The sequence below is a fragment of the Meles meles genome, chromosome 16 (assembly GCF_922984935.1).
Source record: "Meles meles chromosome 16, mMelMel3.1 paternal haplotype, whole genome shotgun sequence".
Lineage (NCBI taxonomy): Eukaryota > Metazoa > Chordata > Mammalia > Carnivora > Mustelidae > Meles > Meles meles.
In genome coordinates, this window is record NC_060081.1 from 62547364 (window position 1) to 62565588 (window position 18225).

At 49.0% G+C, this 18225-nt stretch overlaps 1 protein-coding gene across 4 annotated transcripts in view; it reads left to right on the forward strand.

The window, feature by feature from the left end:
- Positions 1–17708, forward strand: part of DHX35 (DEAH-box helicase 35) — a 65864-nt gene extending 48156 nt beyond the window's left edge. For 2 of the 4 annotated variants that reach the window (XM_045981303.1, XM_045981305.1), the window contains 6 exons: positions 1408–1502; positions 3267–3344; positions 4875–5004; positions 8128–8209; positions 10068–10139; positions 16466–17708. In XM_045981303.1, coding sequence (XP_045837259.1) covers positions 1408–1502; positions 3267–3344; positions 4875–5004; positions 8128–8209; positions 10068–10139; positions 16466–16799 — 791 coding nt within the window. In that variant the 3' untranslated portion in view covers positions 16800–17708. Of the gene's footprint in view, positions 1–1407; positions 1503–3266; positions 3345–4874; positions 5005–8127; positions 8210–10067; positions 10141–12373; positions 12486–16465 lie in introns of those variants that run through there. The other 2 variants (XM_045981304.1, XR_006815333.1) reach the window with 2 other exon arrangements.
- The last annotated feature ends 517 nt before the right edge of the window (positions 17709–18225 follow it).

Below are 18225 nucleotides of genomic sequence, written 5' to 3' on the forward strand. Positions count from 1 at the left end.
AGTCGGCCTTTATCCCCATCCATTTCCAGAACTTTTTCATCTTTTCACACTGAAACTCTGTCCCATTGAATGCCAATTCCCCATTCCCTCCTCCCCCTGGCCCTACAACCACCCTCCTACTCTGTCTTCATGAATTTGATGATTCTGGAACCTCCCTTCAGCAGAATCCTTTAATATTTGCCCTTTTGTGACAGATTTGTTTCATTTCGCGTACTGTCTTTGAAGGTTCATTCATAGTGTAGCCTGTGTCAGAATGCCCCCTTTTAAGGCTGTACTAGTATTTCCCTGTGTGTGCCGTTCACCTGCCGATGGACACTAGTGAATATAAAAGTTGCTTCACCTTTCAGCTGTTGTGAATAAGGCTGCTGTGAGCACTCGCATAGAAGCGTCTGTTGGAGTCCCTGCTTTCCTTTCTTTTGGGTGTGTGCTTCCAGTGGAATTGCTGAATCATCCAATAATTCTATGTTTAATTTTTGGAGGCCTCACCGTACTATTTTCCCGAGGTCACACCCCTTTCTACTCCCACCACCGGCACACAAGGGGCCCAGCTTCCCTGATGCCTTCAGATGTCTGTGAGGATGGGAGTAAGGGGCGAGAGTTCTGAAGTTAGAGGTCAAGTCAGAATCTACCTCTACTAGGGAAGGCAATTCAAATTTTTTCTTGCTTTTGGCTAACTTTTATATTCTCTAGCAATTTACAGAGCTGTATTTCAGACTAAGCGTGGTGAGAGGTAGCTCTAGTTTTGAAACACCCGGATGACCTCAGGCTTAATTGAGAAATGGGACTCTTAAGTTTGGGGTGGGGGTGCGTGTCAGTCATGAGACTGGAAACTGTGGGGAGGAGGACGGGTGGGACAGTTCGCTGTCACCATCCAGTGTGCCCCGGATGCTGATGGCTGCAGACCCTGTTCCCAGGTCTGAGCAGCCGCTGCCTGAGGAGGGCTGCCCTGGTTTAGGTGTGCCTGGGGCTTTCCAGGTCAGGGGAGCCCTGTCAGGAGGGAGGCCAGCCCTGAGAATGGTCCAGGAAGAGAGATACTGCAGAAGGGACACAACCCATATACTCTCTGTGCTCCCCCCGCCTCAGATTTTGGCCAGGATCCTAGCTGTTCCATTGAGAGTAGGGAACAGGTGTGGAGTGAACCCGCCCTTAGTGACTCAACTCCTCTGGTCCCACTGTGGTATGTAGCCGGAGTTTTCAGAACCCTCCTGGGCCTCTGTTCATCTGGGCCACATGTGGGACATTACATTCAGAAGGGTAAAGTGTTGATATGTTATGAACTTAAACAATCAAACTGTATATACATGTATGACTTTAGTTTATAGTATGGTATAAGGAAAATAACGAAATGTCTTTCACTTCTCCTTGATAGTACATGTTTGAAATCAAACGTCCTTTTTTGTTTTATAGGAAATTTTGGCTGTTCTCAGGAAATTCTAAGCATTGCAGCCATGATGCAAATCCAGAATATCTTTGTGGTCCCCTCAAACCAGAAGTCTCAGGCAGTAAGTCTAGCCTTTTCCCCATTCATACCAATCTCTTTGACTGTGGGTTCCCTTGTTGAAACTCTCCGGGAACCGCTGACGACAGGGCTGTGCAGATGGGACCCACTTGCATTCTGAGTGTTTGCCATGTGCCATTGTGCCAGACACTTTGTGCCAGACACTTTTTGTGTATCGTGTTCCCTTGTGTCTTTACCATAATCCTGGGAGGTAAACCCTATTCTCATCATCTTTAGAGGTGGAGGCGCAGAAAGGTTATGTAACTCACGTTCATGATTGCACAACCGTGGGGCAGTTGCCTTTCGTAGTCTGGAGCCCTGTGACCTGCTGTCATAACTGTGACCTGCTGATCTCCCCATAAGGGAAACGGGCCTTCATGCCCCTCTGGGAGCAAGCTGGGTGGTGCACTAGTGATGTAAGAAGCAGTGCCTGGGCACGGCAGGCTGATTTTGGTGGCAGAGGAGGGGTACTCCAAGCCAGGGAGATGGCAGGGCCCTGCCCAAGGCCCCGGCACCAAACACGACTGGAGGAGTGAGTGCTGAGGAGACTGGAGAAGTCAGGCTACGAAGAGCGCCCTGGGGGCGAGGCGCCCTGACAGAAGCAGGCCAGGGTGAAATCGGCTGGTTCCTGCTGGAAGAGTGGGAAGCGGCAGTCTTGCACATGTAGGAGCTGAACTTGGACATGTGGTGGGGAGAGAGATTTTCTTATGGGTGGTTGTCTTCTTCCCTGACAGTCGTAACATGATAGATTACATTTTCCAGCCTCTGTGCCTGGTGTTATGTCCATTTTCTCCCTTTTTTGTTTGCTTTTCTGTTATGCTTTCTGACTGTCCTCCCTCAGAGTAGGCAGACTTGTTTTCAAGATGAGGAACCTGAGGTTCTGACCACTGTCTGGAATTACAGCGTTTCCCCTCCCTGGTCCAGCCTCTCCTCTGCTGTGTTCTCGCCTAGGCCTTCCTCCCACCTGCTGCACCATATTTGGCTTGTTTGCGTGTTTGGTTTTTGCTCCCACCACTGCTTGATTCACTGCTATATCCCAAATGCTTAGAACAGCACCTGGCCTCTGGTAGTGTCCTGGAAATACCTATTAACGAAGGAATGGATGGAAGGCAGGAAGGTGGGTAGGTAGGCTTTAATTAGGTGATATTTGATGCAAAGAGAAAATTCTTGAGATACTAAGTAAATTTGTTTGCTTACCTATGTATTGTATGTGCTGAGTTCTTGAACTCGTGAGAAAGAGGGTGGTGTTGCCCAGGATCATACAGAAAGGAAAACTGAGGGCTGGGGTCTGAAAGGATTGCGTGGCTGGTGGTCGCCTCTGAATACAGAGTTGTGTCTCCCATGTGCCAGACAGCTGGCCACCTGCCCTCCCGGAATGTGCATTCTCCTAGGGGCTGCTGTGCAGGCGCTGGGGGTTCTTCTAAGAGATGGTATTTACTGAATAGAGGAGGAGAGAGATAAGAACACTGACGCTACCCTAATACCTCTGGCAGGTATGAGAGTGAATCCTCTTAATCCCGCAGCAGTCTTGATAGGTTTAATAATCCTGATTTTATAGATAAGGACGTTGAGGCCAAGAAAAGGTACATTACCAGTCTGAGGTTTTGGGGAGCCGGTGGAGTCAGACCGGGTACAGACCGGGTACAGACGGGGTACAGAGCAGGTCTTTCTGACTCTGCAAGCCATGAGCTCTTCTGCTTGTAGTGTTACTACGCAGTACCAGAGGCTCACGGGAGTTGACTTCTAAATGTTGCTTTGTTCTTTCCAGATTCGAGTGCACCGAAAATTTGCTGTGGAAGAGGGTGATCATCTCACGATGCTCAACGTGTATGAAGCATTTATCAAAGTAAGTACCGCTGCCACTCAAAAGGCCCCTCCACCCAACTCAGGGTGATCTAGGAGTGAGGGTTCCAGATCAGTTTATAAAGCGATGGCCAAGAGACCTCGGCATTTCTCTGTTAGATTATTGCCAGTACTTGTAACCCACGGGTGGGGCCCCTGCTTGGGTTTGTGGTGTGATTTTGCCTGGAAGAACATAGGAGTCGCTCCTGACTGTCCCCAGCCTGGAGATGTGACCCACCAGCAGCATGCTGATGGCTCGGCCTGCCCCCTCTCCCTACCGTCTCACACCTACCAGTGCTGCTGGACAGCGCTGGCAGACATCTGAGTGGCAAGTCCTGTTCTATTTTCTGCCAAATAAGTGAGGCCAAGAGTGTGTGGTGTGGAGTTGACTTCTTCAAAGCAGTCTCTTTGCGATTGTGCCAGCCGCCACTCCTCCAGCGGGGACCGGCCGCGAGGGACGTGTGGTGAGGACCGCATCTGTTCACTCACCCCTACCCAGATTTAGCCATAGGCACCGTTAATTTTTATTGTGTTTTTCTGTAACAGTTTTAACATTTTGTAGAACTAAGCAAATAATAGATAATACAGCTTAAGAGTCTCACCAAAAATTGCTAAAAAAGAGCTCTAAAAATGAAAAGTGTAAGAAACCTCTTATGTAGAGGAAAGAGTGGGGGGGAATTAAATATTTCTGATTTTCAGTGTCTTGTATTTATTTCTTAAATACTTGTAGAAGAGAAGAACTACTAGGTTTTTGTTTCACTGGAGATCTAAGGGAGATGATTCAGTTAATGAACTGTCTTCAGAAAAGCCCGGTCTCTCACTCAGATCATGAGTTATGAGTTACGGGAGTTAAACTTCATTTGTACGAGCGCAGCTTGCCATCTGCACTCTGAAGCCCGCTCTGCCGGTGGAAGGCGGGTGCACGTCTGTATGTCGCCTTCTTGGGAAATCTTCTGTGGATGACTTTTTCTTATTTAAAATGCTTTCCTTTTTGGCTTAGAGTAGAATTTCAGAGATACATTCCCACAGCAGTAATTTAGTCTAAGACATAATGATCCTACTTAAGAATGTCGAATAAAATTAAGACTATTGATAGAAAAATTAAATGTTGGGGATAAATAGTAGTCATTTGCAAATTCTTTCTAAATTGGCAAGTGTCATGTGCGCCTGTAGTCTCCTATAATGATGAACTCACAGAAAGTTGATTTACAAAGTTAATTTATAAGGACCCACAGGGAAGTGGTTCTTTCTGAAAACTCGCCACTTGGGAGGGTATTTCAGATTGAAAGTAACTGTCAGTAAGTTCTTTGCCCTTTGGCACGGGAAGCTAGACGAAAGAGCAGTCAGATGGTATGTGTGGCGGTCAGCATCTGCTGAGGAGCACGGGGCAGAACGGGGCCCATTAGGACGGGAAGGTCTTGTCCCACTGAGTAAGCAAATGAGGGAAGAGGAAACAGTGCACCTTGCAGTGTTGCCGTGGTCGAGAACTTGTCTGCGTTTCTCTCACTCCTCCTCTGTCTGGGTTGCTCTGTAGCACAATAAAAACTCTCAGTGGTGTCAGGAACATTTCCTGAATTACAAGGGTCTTGTCAGAGCGGCGACAGTGCGAGAGCAGTTGAAGAAGCTTCTTGTCAAGTTTCAAGTGCCCAAGAAATCTAGCGAAGGTAAGAGCAAACCTTCACACCCAGTGACACCCCGTTCTGTGCCGTTGACATGTGTTTGCAGATGGTCCATGCGAGGCTGGTGCGAGGGGACGGCATGCTCCATACCTCCTCCTGGCAGACACGGAATTGCCCGTGTCGGTGCAAAGCTGAGCGTGTAAAAGTAGCTTGTTTTTTCCAGGGAGGTCCATTTGTATTTCTTAGGGCTGTTCTTAGTGGGGAAAAAAAAATTGACAAGCCCTGACAAGACTTCAGGATCATTAGCATTCACATCATTGCATGTTACGTAGTTATTAATTTCCCCATGTAGACTTTGCAAGAAAAGTTGCTTTTAAGTGCACATTATTTAGGGCTCTACCATATAAATTAGATTTTATGTTCAGATGCAGACATGACTCATGAAGTCTGTGTGTTGAGCCTCAGCAGTCCCTAGGGTAAGACAGGAGTGCTGCGTAAGCCATGGTCGCTGGCTTCTGGCCGTGACCGTGACTACCATTAACTAAGGACACGCTTGGTTACACCACGGCAGGTGTGGTGTCACAGGACACTTTGTGTGGTGTGGGTGATACTCTCCTTACCTTACAGATGGCTTGTAAAGTCCTAGGGAGGAATTCGTTGCATTCAGGACAGCACAGCTGATTCAGCTGATCCAGATCTGTGTGGCTTATAACCTGTCCTCTTGAAGGGTGACCCCTCTGCTCATTCACTCGGCCGTTGCCCATCGAGGGCCAGTCACATGCCCGGCGCCCTGCCACCCTTGGCACTGTGAGTGCCTGCTAGCGTTCCCCAAGTGCGGAGAGCAGGCCAGCCGTGTGCCGAGCGTGTCCACTGTGCGTTCATTTAGTGCTCACACCGATCCAGTGACTAGGTACCACTCATATCCCTGTTGGTAGATGAGATCAGTGGGTGAAGAGGCAAAGAGACTCTTGCTGAAGGTCACACGCCGATTGTGTGGTGGAATCAGAAGTTGGACTCGGGCAGTTTTATTCCTGCCACTTCAGCCTTATTTTTGCCTCTGTCCTAACAGCAAGTGATTACAAAATGGCCAAGACATGGTTCTGACTCTCAGGAAACAGTGCAGGGAAGGGACAGACTGATGCGGGTAGACTGAGTGCTCCGGTGTGAGGTCTTCAGTTCCCTTTGAAGTTAGAGGAGTAGACCCATCAGTGCTTGAGGCCGATGGGTGCGGATGTGATAAGAATGCAGGGAGGCGGGAGCCCAGCGGGGCTGGACCTGGGAGGTCGCACAGGAGGCCTTGCGTGGGGGTCAGGTTCAGTCCAGCAGCAGGGTTGCCCTAGCAAGCACAGGGCAGGGAAGCTGTGGAGACAGGTGCTTGGAGTGAGGGGCATATTAGATGCTCAGAATTCTAATGAGTGAAGATGCTCACAGGAGAGGGGAGAGTTGAAACTGGGTGACTGGGTAAAGTTGGTGTCATTGATAGAAATGGGAAGCTTCTAAAGACAGCTGATTGGGGGAGAAGCTGATTTAGTGGTTGTCACCTAGCAGATTTCTCCATCTGTTTTTCTTAACCTGTTTTGCATTATCAGCCTCTCACTCAGGAGAAAAGTGACATTAAATTTAAATTCTTCCGAATAAGAGAAATTAAACATGAGGGAAAATAAGATTTTGTAAGGTACGGTTGGGCCTTGCTGGGCCACAGCCATTGCAGTATCTAAGATCTATCCCTTCCCTGCCCGAGAGCCAGTTTTCATCCCTTTGGAAGCAGTGTTCCCCTAATAAGAATGTGTGTTCTATATAGAAGTTTCTTTTGGGTAGCAGTTAGAGAGAAGAGACTGAATCTTGGATCAGACCTTGGTTAGAAATGTAGATTTGAGATTTATCAGTTCTTTGCTGAGAAACAATAGAGAAAATCGTGGAAACACAGTAAATTATGTACAAATTTGATTCTTTTCTTTTTTTTTTTTTAATTTTATTTATTTATTTATTTGACAGACAGAGATCACAAGTAGGCAGAAAGGCAGGCAGAGAGAGAGGGGGAAGCAGACAGCCTGATGCGAGGCTCGATCCCAGGACCCTGAGATCATGACCTGAGCTGAAGGCAGATGCTTAACGACTGAGCCACCCAGGCGCCCCCAAATTTGAAATTTCTAAGATGTTTAAAAAAAAGCAAATAGTAAAAGTATTTTTAGCAGACATAAGAGATGAAAAATTAAAAACTCTATCATAGAATGAGTTCATTTAGCATGCTTATAAAAAATACTGGTTTCAAAAAAAAAAAAAGGAAAAGAAAACACAAATAGTAATTGATAAATGTGCAGTAGAAGGGGTACCTTTTAGCCAAAACACCGCCAGTGAGAATGCGGTGACACTGACGTTCTTGTGTGCTGTTGATGGCTTATAAATTATACTGCCTTTTGGAAACTGAGTTACCAACATACTGTATTTCATTGGCTCTAAGATGCCATCATTCGTAAGGCATGCCATTATTTTATGTACCACTAGGAAAAAAGTATTGCCAGTTATAATAAACAAAATGCTGTCCTGATTTCAGTAAGTTAAAGGGGGAAAAAAGGGTGAGTCTTAGAATTGATGGAATGTCCTATGTTGTAAGCCGCACACATGGCATTATCCTTTGCATAATTACTTAGAATGTATCCTGTGAAAATCATCTAACAAATGGTTGGGCTCTATCCTTGGAAGATGTTTACTGCAGCAATACAGACACAGCCATTAAAATGGGACATTTGAAAAATTATAAAGATTTACATGCTATAGTTTATTACAACAGAAATAATGTTGTAATGTTGTGTCTTATGGAAGAAACATTAAGGTTTTCTCCTAAAAAAGTTCTTGGCGTCACTGACCAGCTTGTGGTGTGTGCTGTCTTGGGTTCTGGTGCCTGACCTTGGTCCTGTCACCCTGTGGCCAGGTGGGGTTGGGGCATCCCGAGTTAAAGGAACAGTCTGGCATGCTTCCTTCTACAGCCATAGATGGTGCCGGGGCCGGTGTCCAGCACCGGGAGGAGTAGGACTGGGGCTGGTTCAGGGAAGGTTTGCGAGGCAGCTTGATGCAGCCTGGGCGGGAGCCTCACAGCACCGGCCTGAGCATGCAGAACGTGGGGCAGGCCAGGGGCTCAACCATTACTCTGTTTGCCGCCTCGTGCAGGTGATCCAGATCCAGTCTTGAGGTGCATTGTTTCAGGATTCTTTGCGAATGCAGCAAGATTTCATTCTACTGGAGCTTATAGGTAATGCGATACTTTGTGAAGTCATTTGCTAAAGGAGAAATCTTAAAAATGATCCAAACCCCATAGAAAGCTGATGTGCTGGGAAAGTACGGAAATTAAGTTAAATAGGTTTTCTTTATCTCCTGCCTCCTTGCAAAGATGAGTTGAGGTTAACTACACAGCTTTCAGCCTAATATCTTAAGTCGATGGGAATGATTCTCAAATATTCAGCTCATCCGTATGTTGTGGAGGGATGATAATTACAAGCCTGGAGGCTAGAAATATTTCCATTCTAATAATGGAAGAAGAGAAATGGAAAGGACTGTTAGAGATGCTCTTTCCTGGAGAAACAACCCCGGCTGTTGGCATTTCATTGTTTCTAGAGACCTGTGGGACATTGTGGCCATAGTTGCTCTCTGGATGTGGGGAAGTGTTTCTTCATGTGCTGGATGTGCCGCCTGCCACAGACCGAAGCCTGTTTCATCCTGTGCCACTTTCTGGGCAGAAAATCCCTGGTCATCCATGCCCTCCTAATAACTGCAGGACTTTGCCTTATTCTGGTCCAGAGTGTCACCCGAGCCTGTTTAAAAATGCATCTGTTCTTTTCATATGGGAGCTGTCCAAAGGCTTCCTCCCCAGCTTTTCTTTGCATTTCCTCCATATATTATTTTGTCATTAGCCTTTTCCCCTCAGAGAATAATACGTTCCTGTTTTCTGAGGGGAAGTCGGCTTCGTGGTCAGTGAATCCCTTTGAGGCAGTTTAGTGTTGATCAGCTCAAGCCACCGGGTGGCACAGCCAGGACCCTGGGGTGCTGGTTCTATCACAGAGCTGGAGATGAGCTCGATCTTGGTGCTCGAGGCGCTTCCCTAATGCACCACAGCAACACCCCATAATTAGGGTTTGGGCAGCAGCATCCTAATCTGTTGCTGCTCTCTTGTGATCTGAGCTTACCAGTAGTTGTGTGCTGGGTAATTACCTTTTTTTTTTTTTTAAAGATTTTATTTATTTATTTGACAGAGATCACAAGTAGGGAGAGAGGCAGGCATAGAGAGAGAGAGGAGGAAGCAGGCTCCCTGCCAAGCAGAGAGCCCGATGCGGGGCTCGATCCCAGGACCCTGGGATCATGACCTGAGCGAAAGGCAAGAGGCTTTAACCCACTGAGCCACACAGGCGCCCCTGGGTAATTACTTTTTGAATTAAATTGGATCAAATCTGAGTTGACATTTGCAATATTATCTTAGAGAAATTGATAGTCTAATACGGAGCTTTCTTTTTCCCGTATTATATCCCCCATAGCCTTTATCTTTACTATTTAATTTTGTTTAATAGGAAAGTTTGTACAGGTAACCTTATGTATTATTTCTGTCCCAAAGGAGATTGTTTTTTTTTCTTAATTTTTTAAAAAATTTATTTATTTGACAGAGATCACAAGTAGACAGAAAGGCAGGCAGAGAGAGAGGAAGGGAAGCAGGCTCCCTGCTGAGCAGAGAGCCCAATGTGGGGCTTGATCCCAGGACCCTGGGATCATGACCTGAGCCTAAGGCAGAGGCTTTAACTCACTGACCCACCCAGGCACCCCTAAGGAGATAATTTTGAAAGAGAACGTATGGAAGATAAACATGAACATGGGCAGAGCAGAATATTTTCCATGTTTTTTTCCTGAATAGCCACATGCTGTTTTTTTGTATGATTTGTTCTTGACTTCTGGGGTGGCAGTGGGTGAGGGGACATCCAGGGCACTAGAGAAGATGGAGAGAATAGTTTGTTCGAGTGGAGTCCCACCTGCATGCAGTTTTTGATAACATGAAACACATCTGTGGGAGAGTCCCACTCCAAGTATTTCAGACTGACTTTGGATAAAATTCTTCTCTTTGCAAGGACTATCCGTGATGATCATGAACTACATATCCACCCTGCCTCGGTCCTCTACACAGAGAAGCCACCTCGCTGGTAAGCCATCGTCTGCTTCTGAGCCTTGTAACTGCTCAGAAGGCAAGGCCTGGTTCTTGTTCATCCCTGGGTCCCCAGGCCTGGCATGCAGCTGGCATACGTGTTTGTCGACTGTTATGCTGAGTCATCTGCAGAATTTCTGCTGTTATCAGATTTCCTGACGCAAGTGGTGATACTCCGGTCCTCACTCATGTACTCAGCAAACTTTCTTCTTCACCCACAGACTAGGTGCTAAACCCTACGCTGGGCACAGCGATGTGGAGGCGGATTGGGGTTCCGGGCCACAGGCCTGATGGAGACACAGATGCAGACAGATTCCAGCAGCTCAGGAGAAGGGCCTGCTGGGGGGCGGCGGGTGTAAGGCACGGGGGCTGCTGCGTCACTTGCCAGGGAGAGTCAGCGGTGGCTTCGTGGAGGAGATGGCATTTGCTCGGCGGCCTGCAGACAGGACTTTTCAGGAAGAAAAGGAGGTGGAGGGAGTGCACACTGAGGGAGGGGCAGAGAAGCCACGGGAAGGTGAGGGAACCTCCTGGCTGGGAAGTGGGGAGTCCTTGGTGCGGTGGGCGCAGGCCAGCCCGAGGTGGTGGGTGACGGGGGGGGGTGAGTCTGGGACTGTGCCTGTGAGGGAAGAGAGGCACACACAAGAGGAGACATTTAGACCTTTAATTAGACCTTCAATTTAATTAGACCTTTAATTAGACCTTCGGTTTAATTAGACCTTTAATTAGACCTTCGGATAAGTTTTTGTCTGTCCAATTTGATAATGAACAATTGGAGCCCGTCTTTTGTCTGTCTTTTTAGAATCTCATTTTTCTAGTAATTCGTTTGTATTGTGTTTTAGAAAGATACTGCTCTCACAGTGGATTGGAAAATTTAAAAACAATAACTGGTTCTTCCACAGATCAGTGGAGAAGGCAGAGGAGAGTGAGCGGGCCTGGGAGGGAAGATAATGGTAGAAGCAAGAGAGGGCAGAAAGGTCCGCTGTGAGGTCCTTGGCACCCTGGAGTAGTGGTTTCCAGAGTGTGGACTCCAGGCAAGCGTCAGCATCACCTGGAAGCCCGTTAGAAATGTAGATGTCCAGGCCAGGGCCCAGCCCTTCTGAATCAGAAACTGGGAGTGGGGTCCCGTCTTAACGAGCCCTCCAGGTGGCTCTGATGGGTGGTAAAGTTTGAGACCCTTTCCGCGAGACAAGGGATTCGACTTTATCCTGTAACACCTGCAGATCCAGAAGCTGCTTCGCTGGAGCGAGACGTGGTCAGTCAGTTCTGGGTTTAGAAATGTTGCCCTGTGTCCGTCAGCATACAGGGTGATCGGAAGAGGGAAGCTCACCTCGGTTCTAGATCCTTTCCCAAGGGTTGGCTGACTTTGGGTTGACTAATTTGGGAGTTGCTTAAGTGGGGAGACTTCTTTTTCCTTCTTCATTCCTAAGGAGCCCTGAAGGGCAAAGAGAGCGTGGCTGAATAGGGCCAGTCCTGAAGCAGTCCCATCACCTCAGGGTGCCAAGGGAGCACCCCTCCCCTCCGGCCTCTGCAGAGGGCCCCTCCCTCTCACTGGGTCCGACCTTTAGCAGCTGATCATTTGCTGGCTTCGAGGAGGGCACAGCGGCAGTGTGGCCGGGTGTTTATCGTTATTAGGGAAGCCCTGTGTCAGCACTTCAGATAGCTCAGAAATCGATGACTGTCTACTGTGTGCACTCGGAAATTTGGGGATTTGACACTATCTTCTTGGCGTCTTTTACCTCAGCATCAGGCAAGGCCCCTACCTCTCCTGTTTTCGCATAAGTAGTGGTATAATCCGTGTACAGTGAGAGTGTTGACAGCTGTGTACGCCCATGTCACCCTCTCTCCAAGTAAGATGTAGAATATTTCCAACTCTCTAAAAAGTTCCTAGTGTCCCTTTGCAGTTAATTTCCATCCCTTTTCAGAATCAGGCAAGCCTTCGCTTCTCTTTCTACATTTTGTAATAAAGTCAGTGCTCTGTTGAGAGTTCTGTAATTACAGACTGAGAATCCAGAAGGGTCCTGAACCGAGAAGTGAGATGTTCTGGAAGTGATGTCAGGCTGATCTCCCCTGTGAAGTGGGCACATTTTACCCACCAGTCAGGTCATGAGGTGAAAGTGCGTTTGGTACACACAGGAGGTCTCCAGGAAAGGGGAAAACTCGCCCCCTCTGCTTGCTGTGGTTCTGGGTTCTCACCATAAGGTATAGGAAATTCCTGTTTTCTCCTGCTTTTAGGGTTATCTACAATGAAGTTATACAGACCTCCAAGTATTACATGAGAGATGTGACTGCTATTGAATCCGCTTGGCTGTTGGAGCTGGCTCCCCACTTCTATCAACAAGGAACGGTAGGGTCAATAGAGACTATCCCTCAAAACACCTGTTAGCTGCCTCTTTGTATTTTAAAGTATACATCGATTCTCCAGTTTCATGCCCTCAATTTCGTCCCCCCAATAGTGTGTGGGGTGGAAAGGCCGCTCCCAAATCTCTCCCCTCTTCTGGGTGAAAGCCCTATACCATTTGCTCATAGAGAAGTGCATTTAGAAATACATCCCTCCAACTTAAAAGACGAAAAGAAGAATGTATCTTTGGTTCTTCCTCTCCCCCTCCGCTTTTTCTTTCTTCAAAGAAATTGTCACACTTTGGACTATGTTCACAAGGAGTGGCCCAGATATTCTCTGATGAAGATGGCCTCACCAAGAATGTAAGCTGGGTGTGCAAGCTTACGCCTGAGGTACTTTGCACCGTGGTGGGTGCTGCCAAGCGTCGGCGTTCTGTGCATACTCCTCCTTAGCAGGCCCTCGTGGGGGACCAGCAGGGTAGTGAGCCTCGTGGAGGAAATGCATAGTTTGGTTTTCTTCATTTTCACAGAAAAAATCGTCTGTTCCTTGGGATGGGTGGGGAAGGCCATACATTGTTCTGACAAGATCTTTAATGGAGTGGTAGTTATATTTGGAAGGCTGGTGTGAAAACAGGTAAATCAGGGCTCACAAACTTCCATTGACTCATTCCGTTTGGTCTGCATCATGTTTTTAATTGGGGTGCTTAATGCAATCACTCCTAATGCAGTTATTGATACGGTCAGATTGAAGTCTGCCGCGTTGCTGGTTGTGTCCTGTAGTCTGAGTTGTTCTTTTTTTCTTTTTTTACTGCCTGGGCTGTATATTGCGCAGTGCTGGAGAACAGTTGCTTCAGCTACTTTGTTCAGTTTTATGACTGTTTACCCCAGAAAGGGGAGTCCAAACCTCTTCATCAGGGCTTGTAACCAGACTGCAGTGTTTTCAACCCAAAACTTGGATTGATGGGTGCGTTTAAAAATTGAGAGATTTCACAGAAAATACAGATTTCGGGTTTCTCTTAAAAGAAATGGTAAGTCTGCCAGCACTAGGGTCACCTGGGTGGCTCAGTCTGTTAAGCGGCTGACTTCTGCTCAGATCCTCTTCTCAGGGTCCAGGGATCGAGTCCTGCATTGGGCTCCCTGCTCAGTGAGAAGACCGCGTGTCCCTCTGCCCCTCCCCCTGCCCTCTCTCTCTCTCAAATAAATAAGATTTTATTTATTTAATAATAAATTTAATTTATTTATTTAAAATAAATAAAATCTTATTTATTTATTTATTTTTTTAAAGAAAGTCTGCCAGCACTGGGCCCATGTTACTGCTTGGCAGCCATCAGCGGGGGCCGGGGAACGGCTGCTTGCTGTGAGTGACGCTGTCCGGGTGCCGCAGCCCTTTCCGTTGTCAGCTCCTGGAAACATTTGAGTCATGACCCCATAAATGGAAGGCTCTTCTCATCCCTCCAATGTTAGGGAAATTGTCCTTTTAAAACCATCTTAAAGGGGCGCCTGGGTGGCTCAGTGGTTAAAGCCTCTGCCTTCAGCTCAGGTCATGGTCTCAGGGTCCTGGGATCGAGCCCCACATCGGGCTCTCTGCTTGGCGGGGAGCCTGCTTCCCCCCTCTCTCTCTGCCTGCTTCTCTGCCTACTTGTGATCTTTGTCTGTCAAATAAATAATAAATAAAAAAATCTTAAAAATAATAAAATAAAATCATCTTAAAGTATTTAAATCGTATCCAATCAAATGAAAAGTATTTCAAGCCTGTATGATTCTTCACATCCTCATACAGACGCTTCATCTGGAAACCAGGTCAGCCGCAGCCGCATGGAGACACATTCCGAGTGTGTCGTCTGTGCTGTGTTGGGCTGACAAGACCACACCCCAAGGGAGAGAGTGTCTTTCCCCCAGAACCTCTCAGGTGGGAAACAGCAGACTTCTCAAGTCCAGGAGCAGTGAGGGGAACCGCCAGCTAGAAGCTGAGAGACGCTGGTGGTTCAGGCCGGAGGATGCAAGCATTCAAGTTGTCCTGCATCCGTTTAGACTTTGGAGAACAGGATTATTAACCTCGAAGCTGAGTCATTTTCCCTTCTTATCTCAAAACCACAGTTCAGGCCCACCAAGTTAGAGCAAATAGCCCCAGAAATCTGAAGAAAATGACAATCCTAGATTTCTGCATTGGTCTCTTCTCTCCAGATGTCTATTGTTCCGCTCATGATCCATTCCGATCACAGCCTGTAATCAAAGTATTTTTAGAGATGCCAGGATCTTACAAGTCATCTGGTGCCACAGCTTCACAGGGCGAGGACCCTGAAACCCCCCAAGAACCTTGATCCCTTCTTACCTAAACAGTCCAAAGGTACTTGTACTGTTAACTTGTCTGGAATGAATGGATTTCCCCAAGAGCCCTGCAGGTCTCTGCTGGCCACCCATGTATGGTAGACACTCTTTTGTTCAACCCATGGCCACGCCGCCCCCCCCCCCCCCGCCCACAGAGGGTCCCTGGCGCTGTTTCTGGGACTGTGGGTGACTTTCCATTGCTATTTTCTGAGTGTCACTCTCTCCCTGTATGGAGGCCTGAAATGATCCAGAGTCGACTGTGTTTATACTCTGGATTCTTCTAAGAAACGAACACCAAAAATGGCCCTGTGCATAGGCACAATGACATCAGCCCCATGCTCAGGCTAGGGCTGGGAGTGCCTAACAGTAGCTGGAGGGGTCCTCTCGGGTAAAGTGCAGGGAGGGGAGAAATGACAGAAATGCCGCAGGACTCCCAGCTGGAGGGAGCAGGGTGGCCTGCTCAGGGAGTCACCTCCCAGTCCTTAATTTTGTGTCCTGATTCTCAGAGGTGTCCTTGGGATCTAGACAAAACCCTCTTAACTGGGACCTTTGCAAGAACCTATACTGGTCGTCCCCCGCCCCCCTCCCCCGCCCCCGCACGAGGTTAGAAAGGGACTTCCTGCAGCTCATCGAGACACCTGCCCCATTCCCTCCGTCAGTGGGTACAGGTTCTGGACAGTGTGTTATGTCTCCTGCACCCTGCGTCCTCCCAGGGCCCATGGTTCCCCATCAGCAGTGGTCTTGCTGTCTCAGCCCATGTGGGTGTGCAGGTTTTGGGCACCGAGCATGTTAGGGGCCAGCAGGCAGCTTGGGAGGCCCTCATGTGACGATTCCACTGCATGCTAGGGTATCTCTTGGTTGTTTGCTTATGATTATGAGAGGGTACTCGGGATATCTCAGTCAGTGAACAGAGGTCCGTTATTAAAAGCTTCTGCTTACATACTCTGCCTTAAACTCGTGCTTTAGGATTACTAGCACTTCTGGGATTATTTTAGAACATAAAGTATGTTTGTATCCCCAAATGACTGTTATCTGATGCCCGTGATTATAAGGTTATGCATCCTGTGTTCTTTATACTGGGGGGGGGGGGGGTGTGATGTTTCTGAAGGGACAGGGTGGCACTGGGACATGTTCTCTTCCTGTGTGTCTTCCCTCACGTGCATTTGCCAGCGGTCTGTGGGGACCGGGGCCCCGAGCCCACGTACCTGCACACGGAGGTGCTTGGTGAAATGATGGGTCTCCTTGTTCCTATGGGGAGGGCACCTTTCCTTGACCATTTGCAAGAAAGTCATAGAAACATGAGGTGATGTCCAGCCTGAGCCTAGTCCCCTGAGCTCAGGGGTTTGGCTGTGATGCTGTCCTAGGGGCTGGGGCAAAGGGAGAGTGTGTCCCACCGACACCTTCCCACAGAGCCCTGGGTGACTAGGGTCGGCCATGCTGGGCTGGGCCTTGGGCTGCTGGGCCTTACCGAAGGCCCATCGTCTTTGTTGGTTCCTTGGGCTTTTCCCCTCCACATTGCTTTCTGAGGGGCACGGCATCTGCTGGCAATATGCGAACCAGAGTGCTGCGCTGGCATGGTCATTGATGTGGGGGTCCTGCTGAAGTCCAGTCTGTCTGTCTGAGCGACCCTTAATGCCGATGGTTTCTCTTGTCTTGCAGCACCTGTCCCTCAAAGCCAAAAGGACCAAGGTCCAGGACCAGTGAGCAGAGCTCGGCTGCCGCCTCAGGGGACTTGGTGCCCTCTCCTCCACACTGTGGTCCCCCGGCCCTGGGCAGCGAGCTGGCCCCAGCTCATGTGGAGTCTCCCGCTGCTCTGAAGTGGGCTGCAGCCCGTTCGTTAGCCCTTTCCTTCCCGCTCCCCTCGGCATCTGCGCTCCTTGCTGGGAGCCCGGGGAGATTGCACAGGGGCAGGCCCCCCGCTGCGCTGCACCCGGGCAGAGCGGGGACAGGCAGGGCCGTGCTGTCTGTTCATGTAGTGCTCCTGCCGACCTAGCATGCCACTTCTTCCCGGCGCTCGGTTCTGGCCCAGCTTCGTGGGGGCACGGGAAGGAAAGCTGGCTGCTGCGGCCTGGAGCGCTGTGCAGGGTGTGCGGGGGCTGTGCGGGGCTGCCTTCGCTCGCCCTGGCGGGGCCCCAGCCATGCTGCCGGGTGGAATGAGCAGGAGACTCACAAGGTTTGGTGACCGACAGGCGGGACTCGTGTGCACTGTTCTCGATGAGCAAAGGATTTCTGTCTCACAAGCAGGCTTCGCTTTCTCCGCGTATGACACCGCATCCCGACGCCACCACTAGCTGAACGCTGGTGAGCTCCTCTGCTCACCCCCGGCGGGAGCCTTCTGCCGCAGGAATTCACAACAGTTTAGAAGCTGTAAGCTTCTGTAGCTCAGGAACATAACTTGTCTATCTGTTTTTTGTCTTTGCTTGGGCTCGGCGAGAACCCGGGCGCCCTCTCAGCAGGCACCGGTTCCATCGTTGCCGCCGGGTGTCCTCTCGGGGATGACATTTGCGTTTCAACACATGACCGATGCCGGTTTCTCCCTGTTTCAATGAGCTTTATTTCAAAAACGCGTGGCTTGAAACTTTATTTTTGTACTGATCTTAGTTTGGATGTGCCACTTTTGGCACCAAACATGTATGTCATTTTTATTTCCCTTTTGTAAACATGTAAATAATAGTGATAACTTGTTAATAATAGTAAACCTTTGTACCTCAAGTAAATGTGTTCCCTCCCACCCGTGGTACTCGTGGTCTGTATTCTCGACTTCTGCGAGAGGGCCTGACGTTAGCTAAGAAGCCTCACGTTCCAGCGCCACGGCAGCTTTTGAGGCTCCGTGGACAAGATCAGCGGCCGTCTGCCCTTGGGAGCTCATGGAGCAAACCATGGGATGTTGTTTAAATAAAGGCCTAAAGAGGTGCTAATTTGTGCCAGTTTCTGATTGGGATCTTAATGTAGAGAGGTCAGAAACACTTACTTCTGTAAAGTGTGAATTTAGAACCAGGGCTGATCGTGATAAGCTGCTGTGGGAATGGGAGAAGGAAAAGGTACAGGGTCCACACCCTCTGCAGTGAGACTGGAGATCCCAAACGGGAGAGCCAACAGCTGGTGCTGGGCGAGGGGGGCTGCGCGCGGACGGGAGGGAGCATGGTGTCACCTCTGCCCCAGAGCCTGGATCCCACCCGGCACATTGACCCTGGCGCCTCCACCTCCAGCGGGCAGCCCTACCGGGTGGAGAGGGCTCTTCACTCTCAGAGGCTGCAGCCTCACAGCCCCGGCCTGGCTGAGGCCCCCTTCCTGTGTGTGAACAAGTGCACAGCCTCATCAGCCAGCCACGTCCCGGCCTGGTTCCGCACGGCCGGATCGCCTGGCTCCCCAGACTGTCCTGCAGGGCTCCGCCAGACCACTTGCCTCAGGCTCCTCGT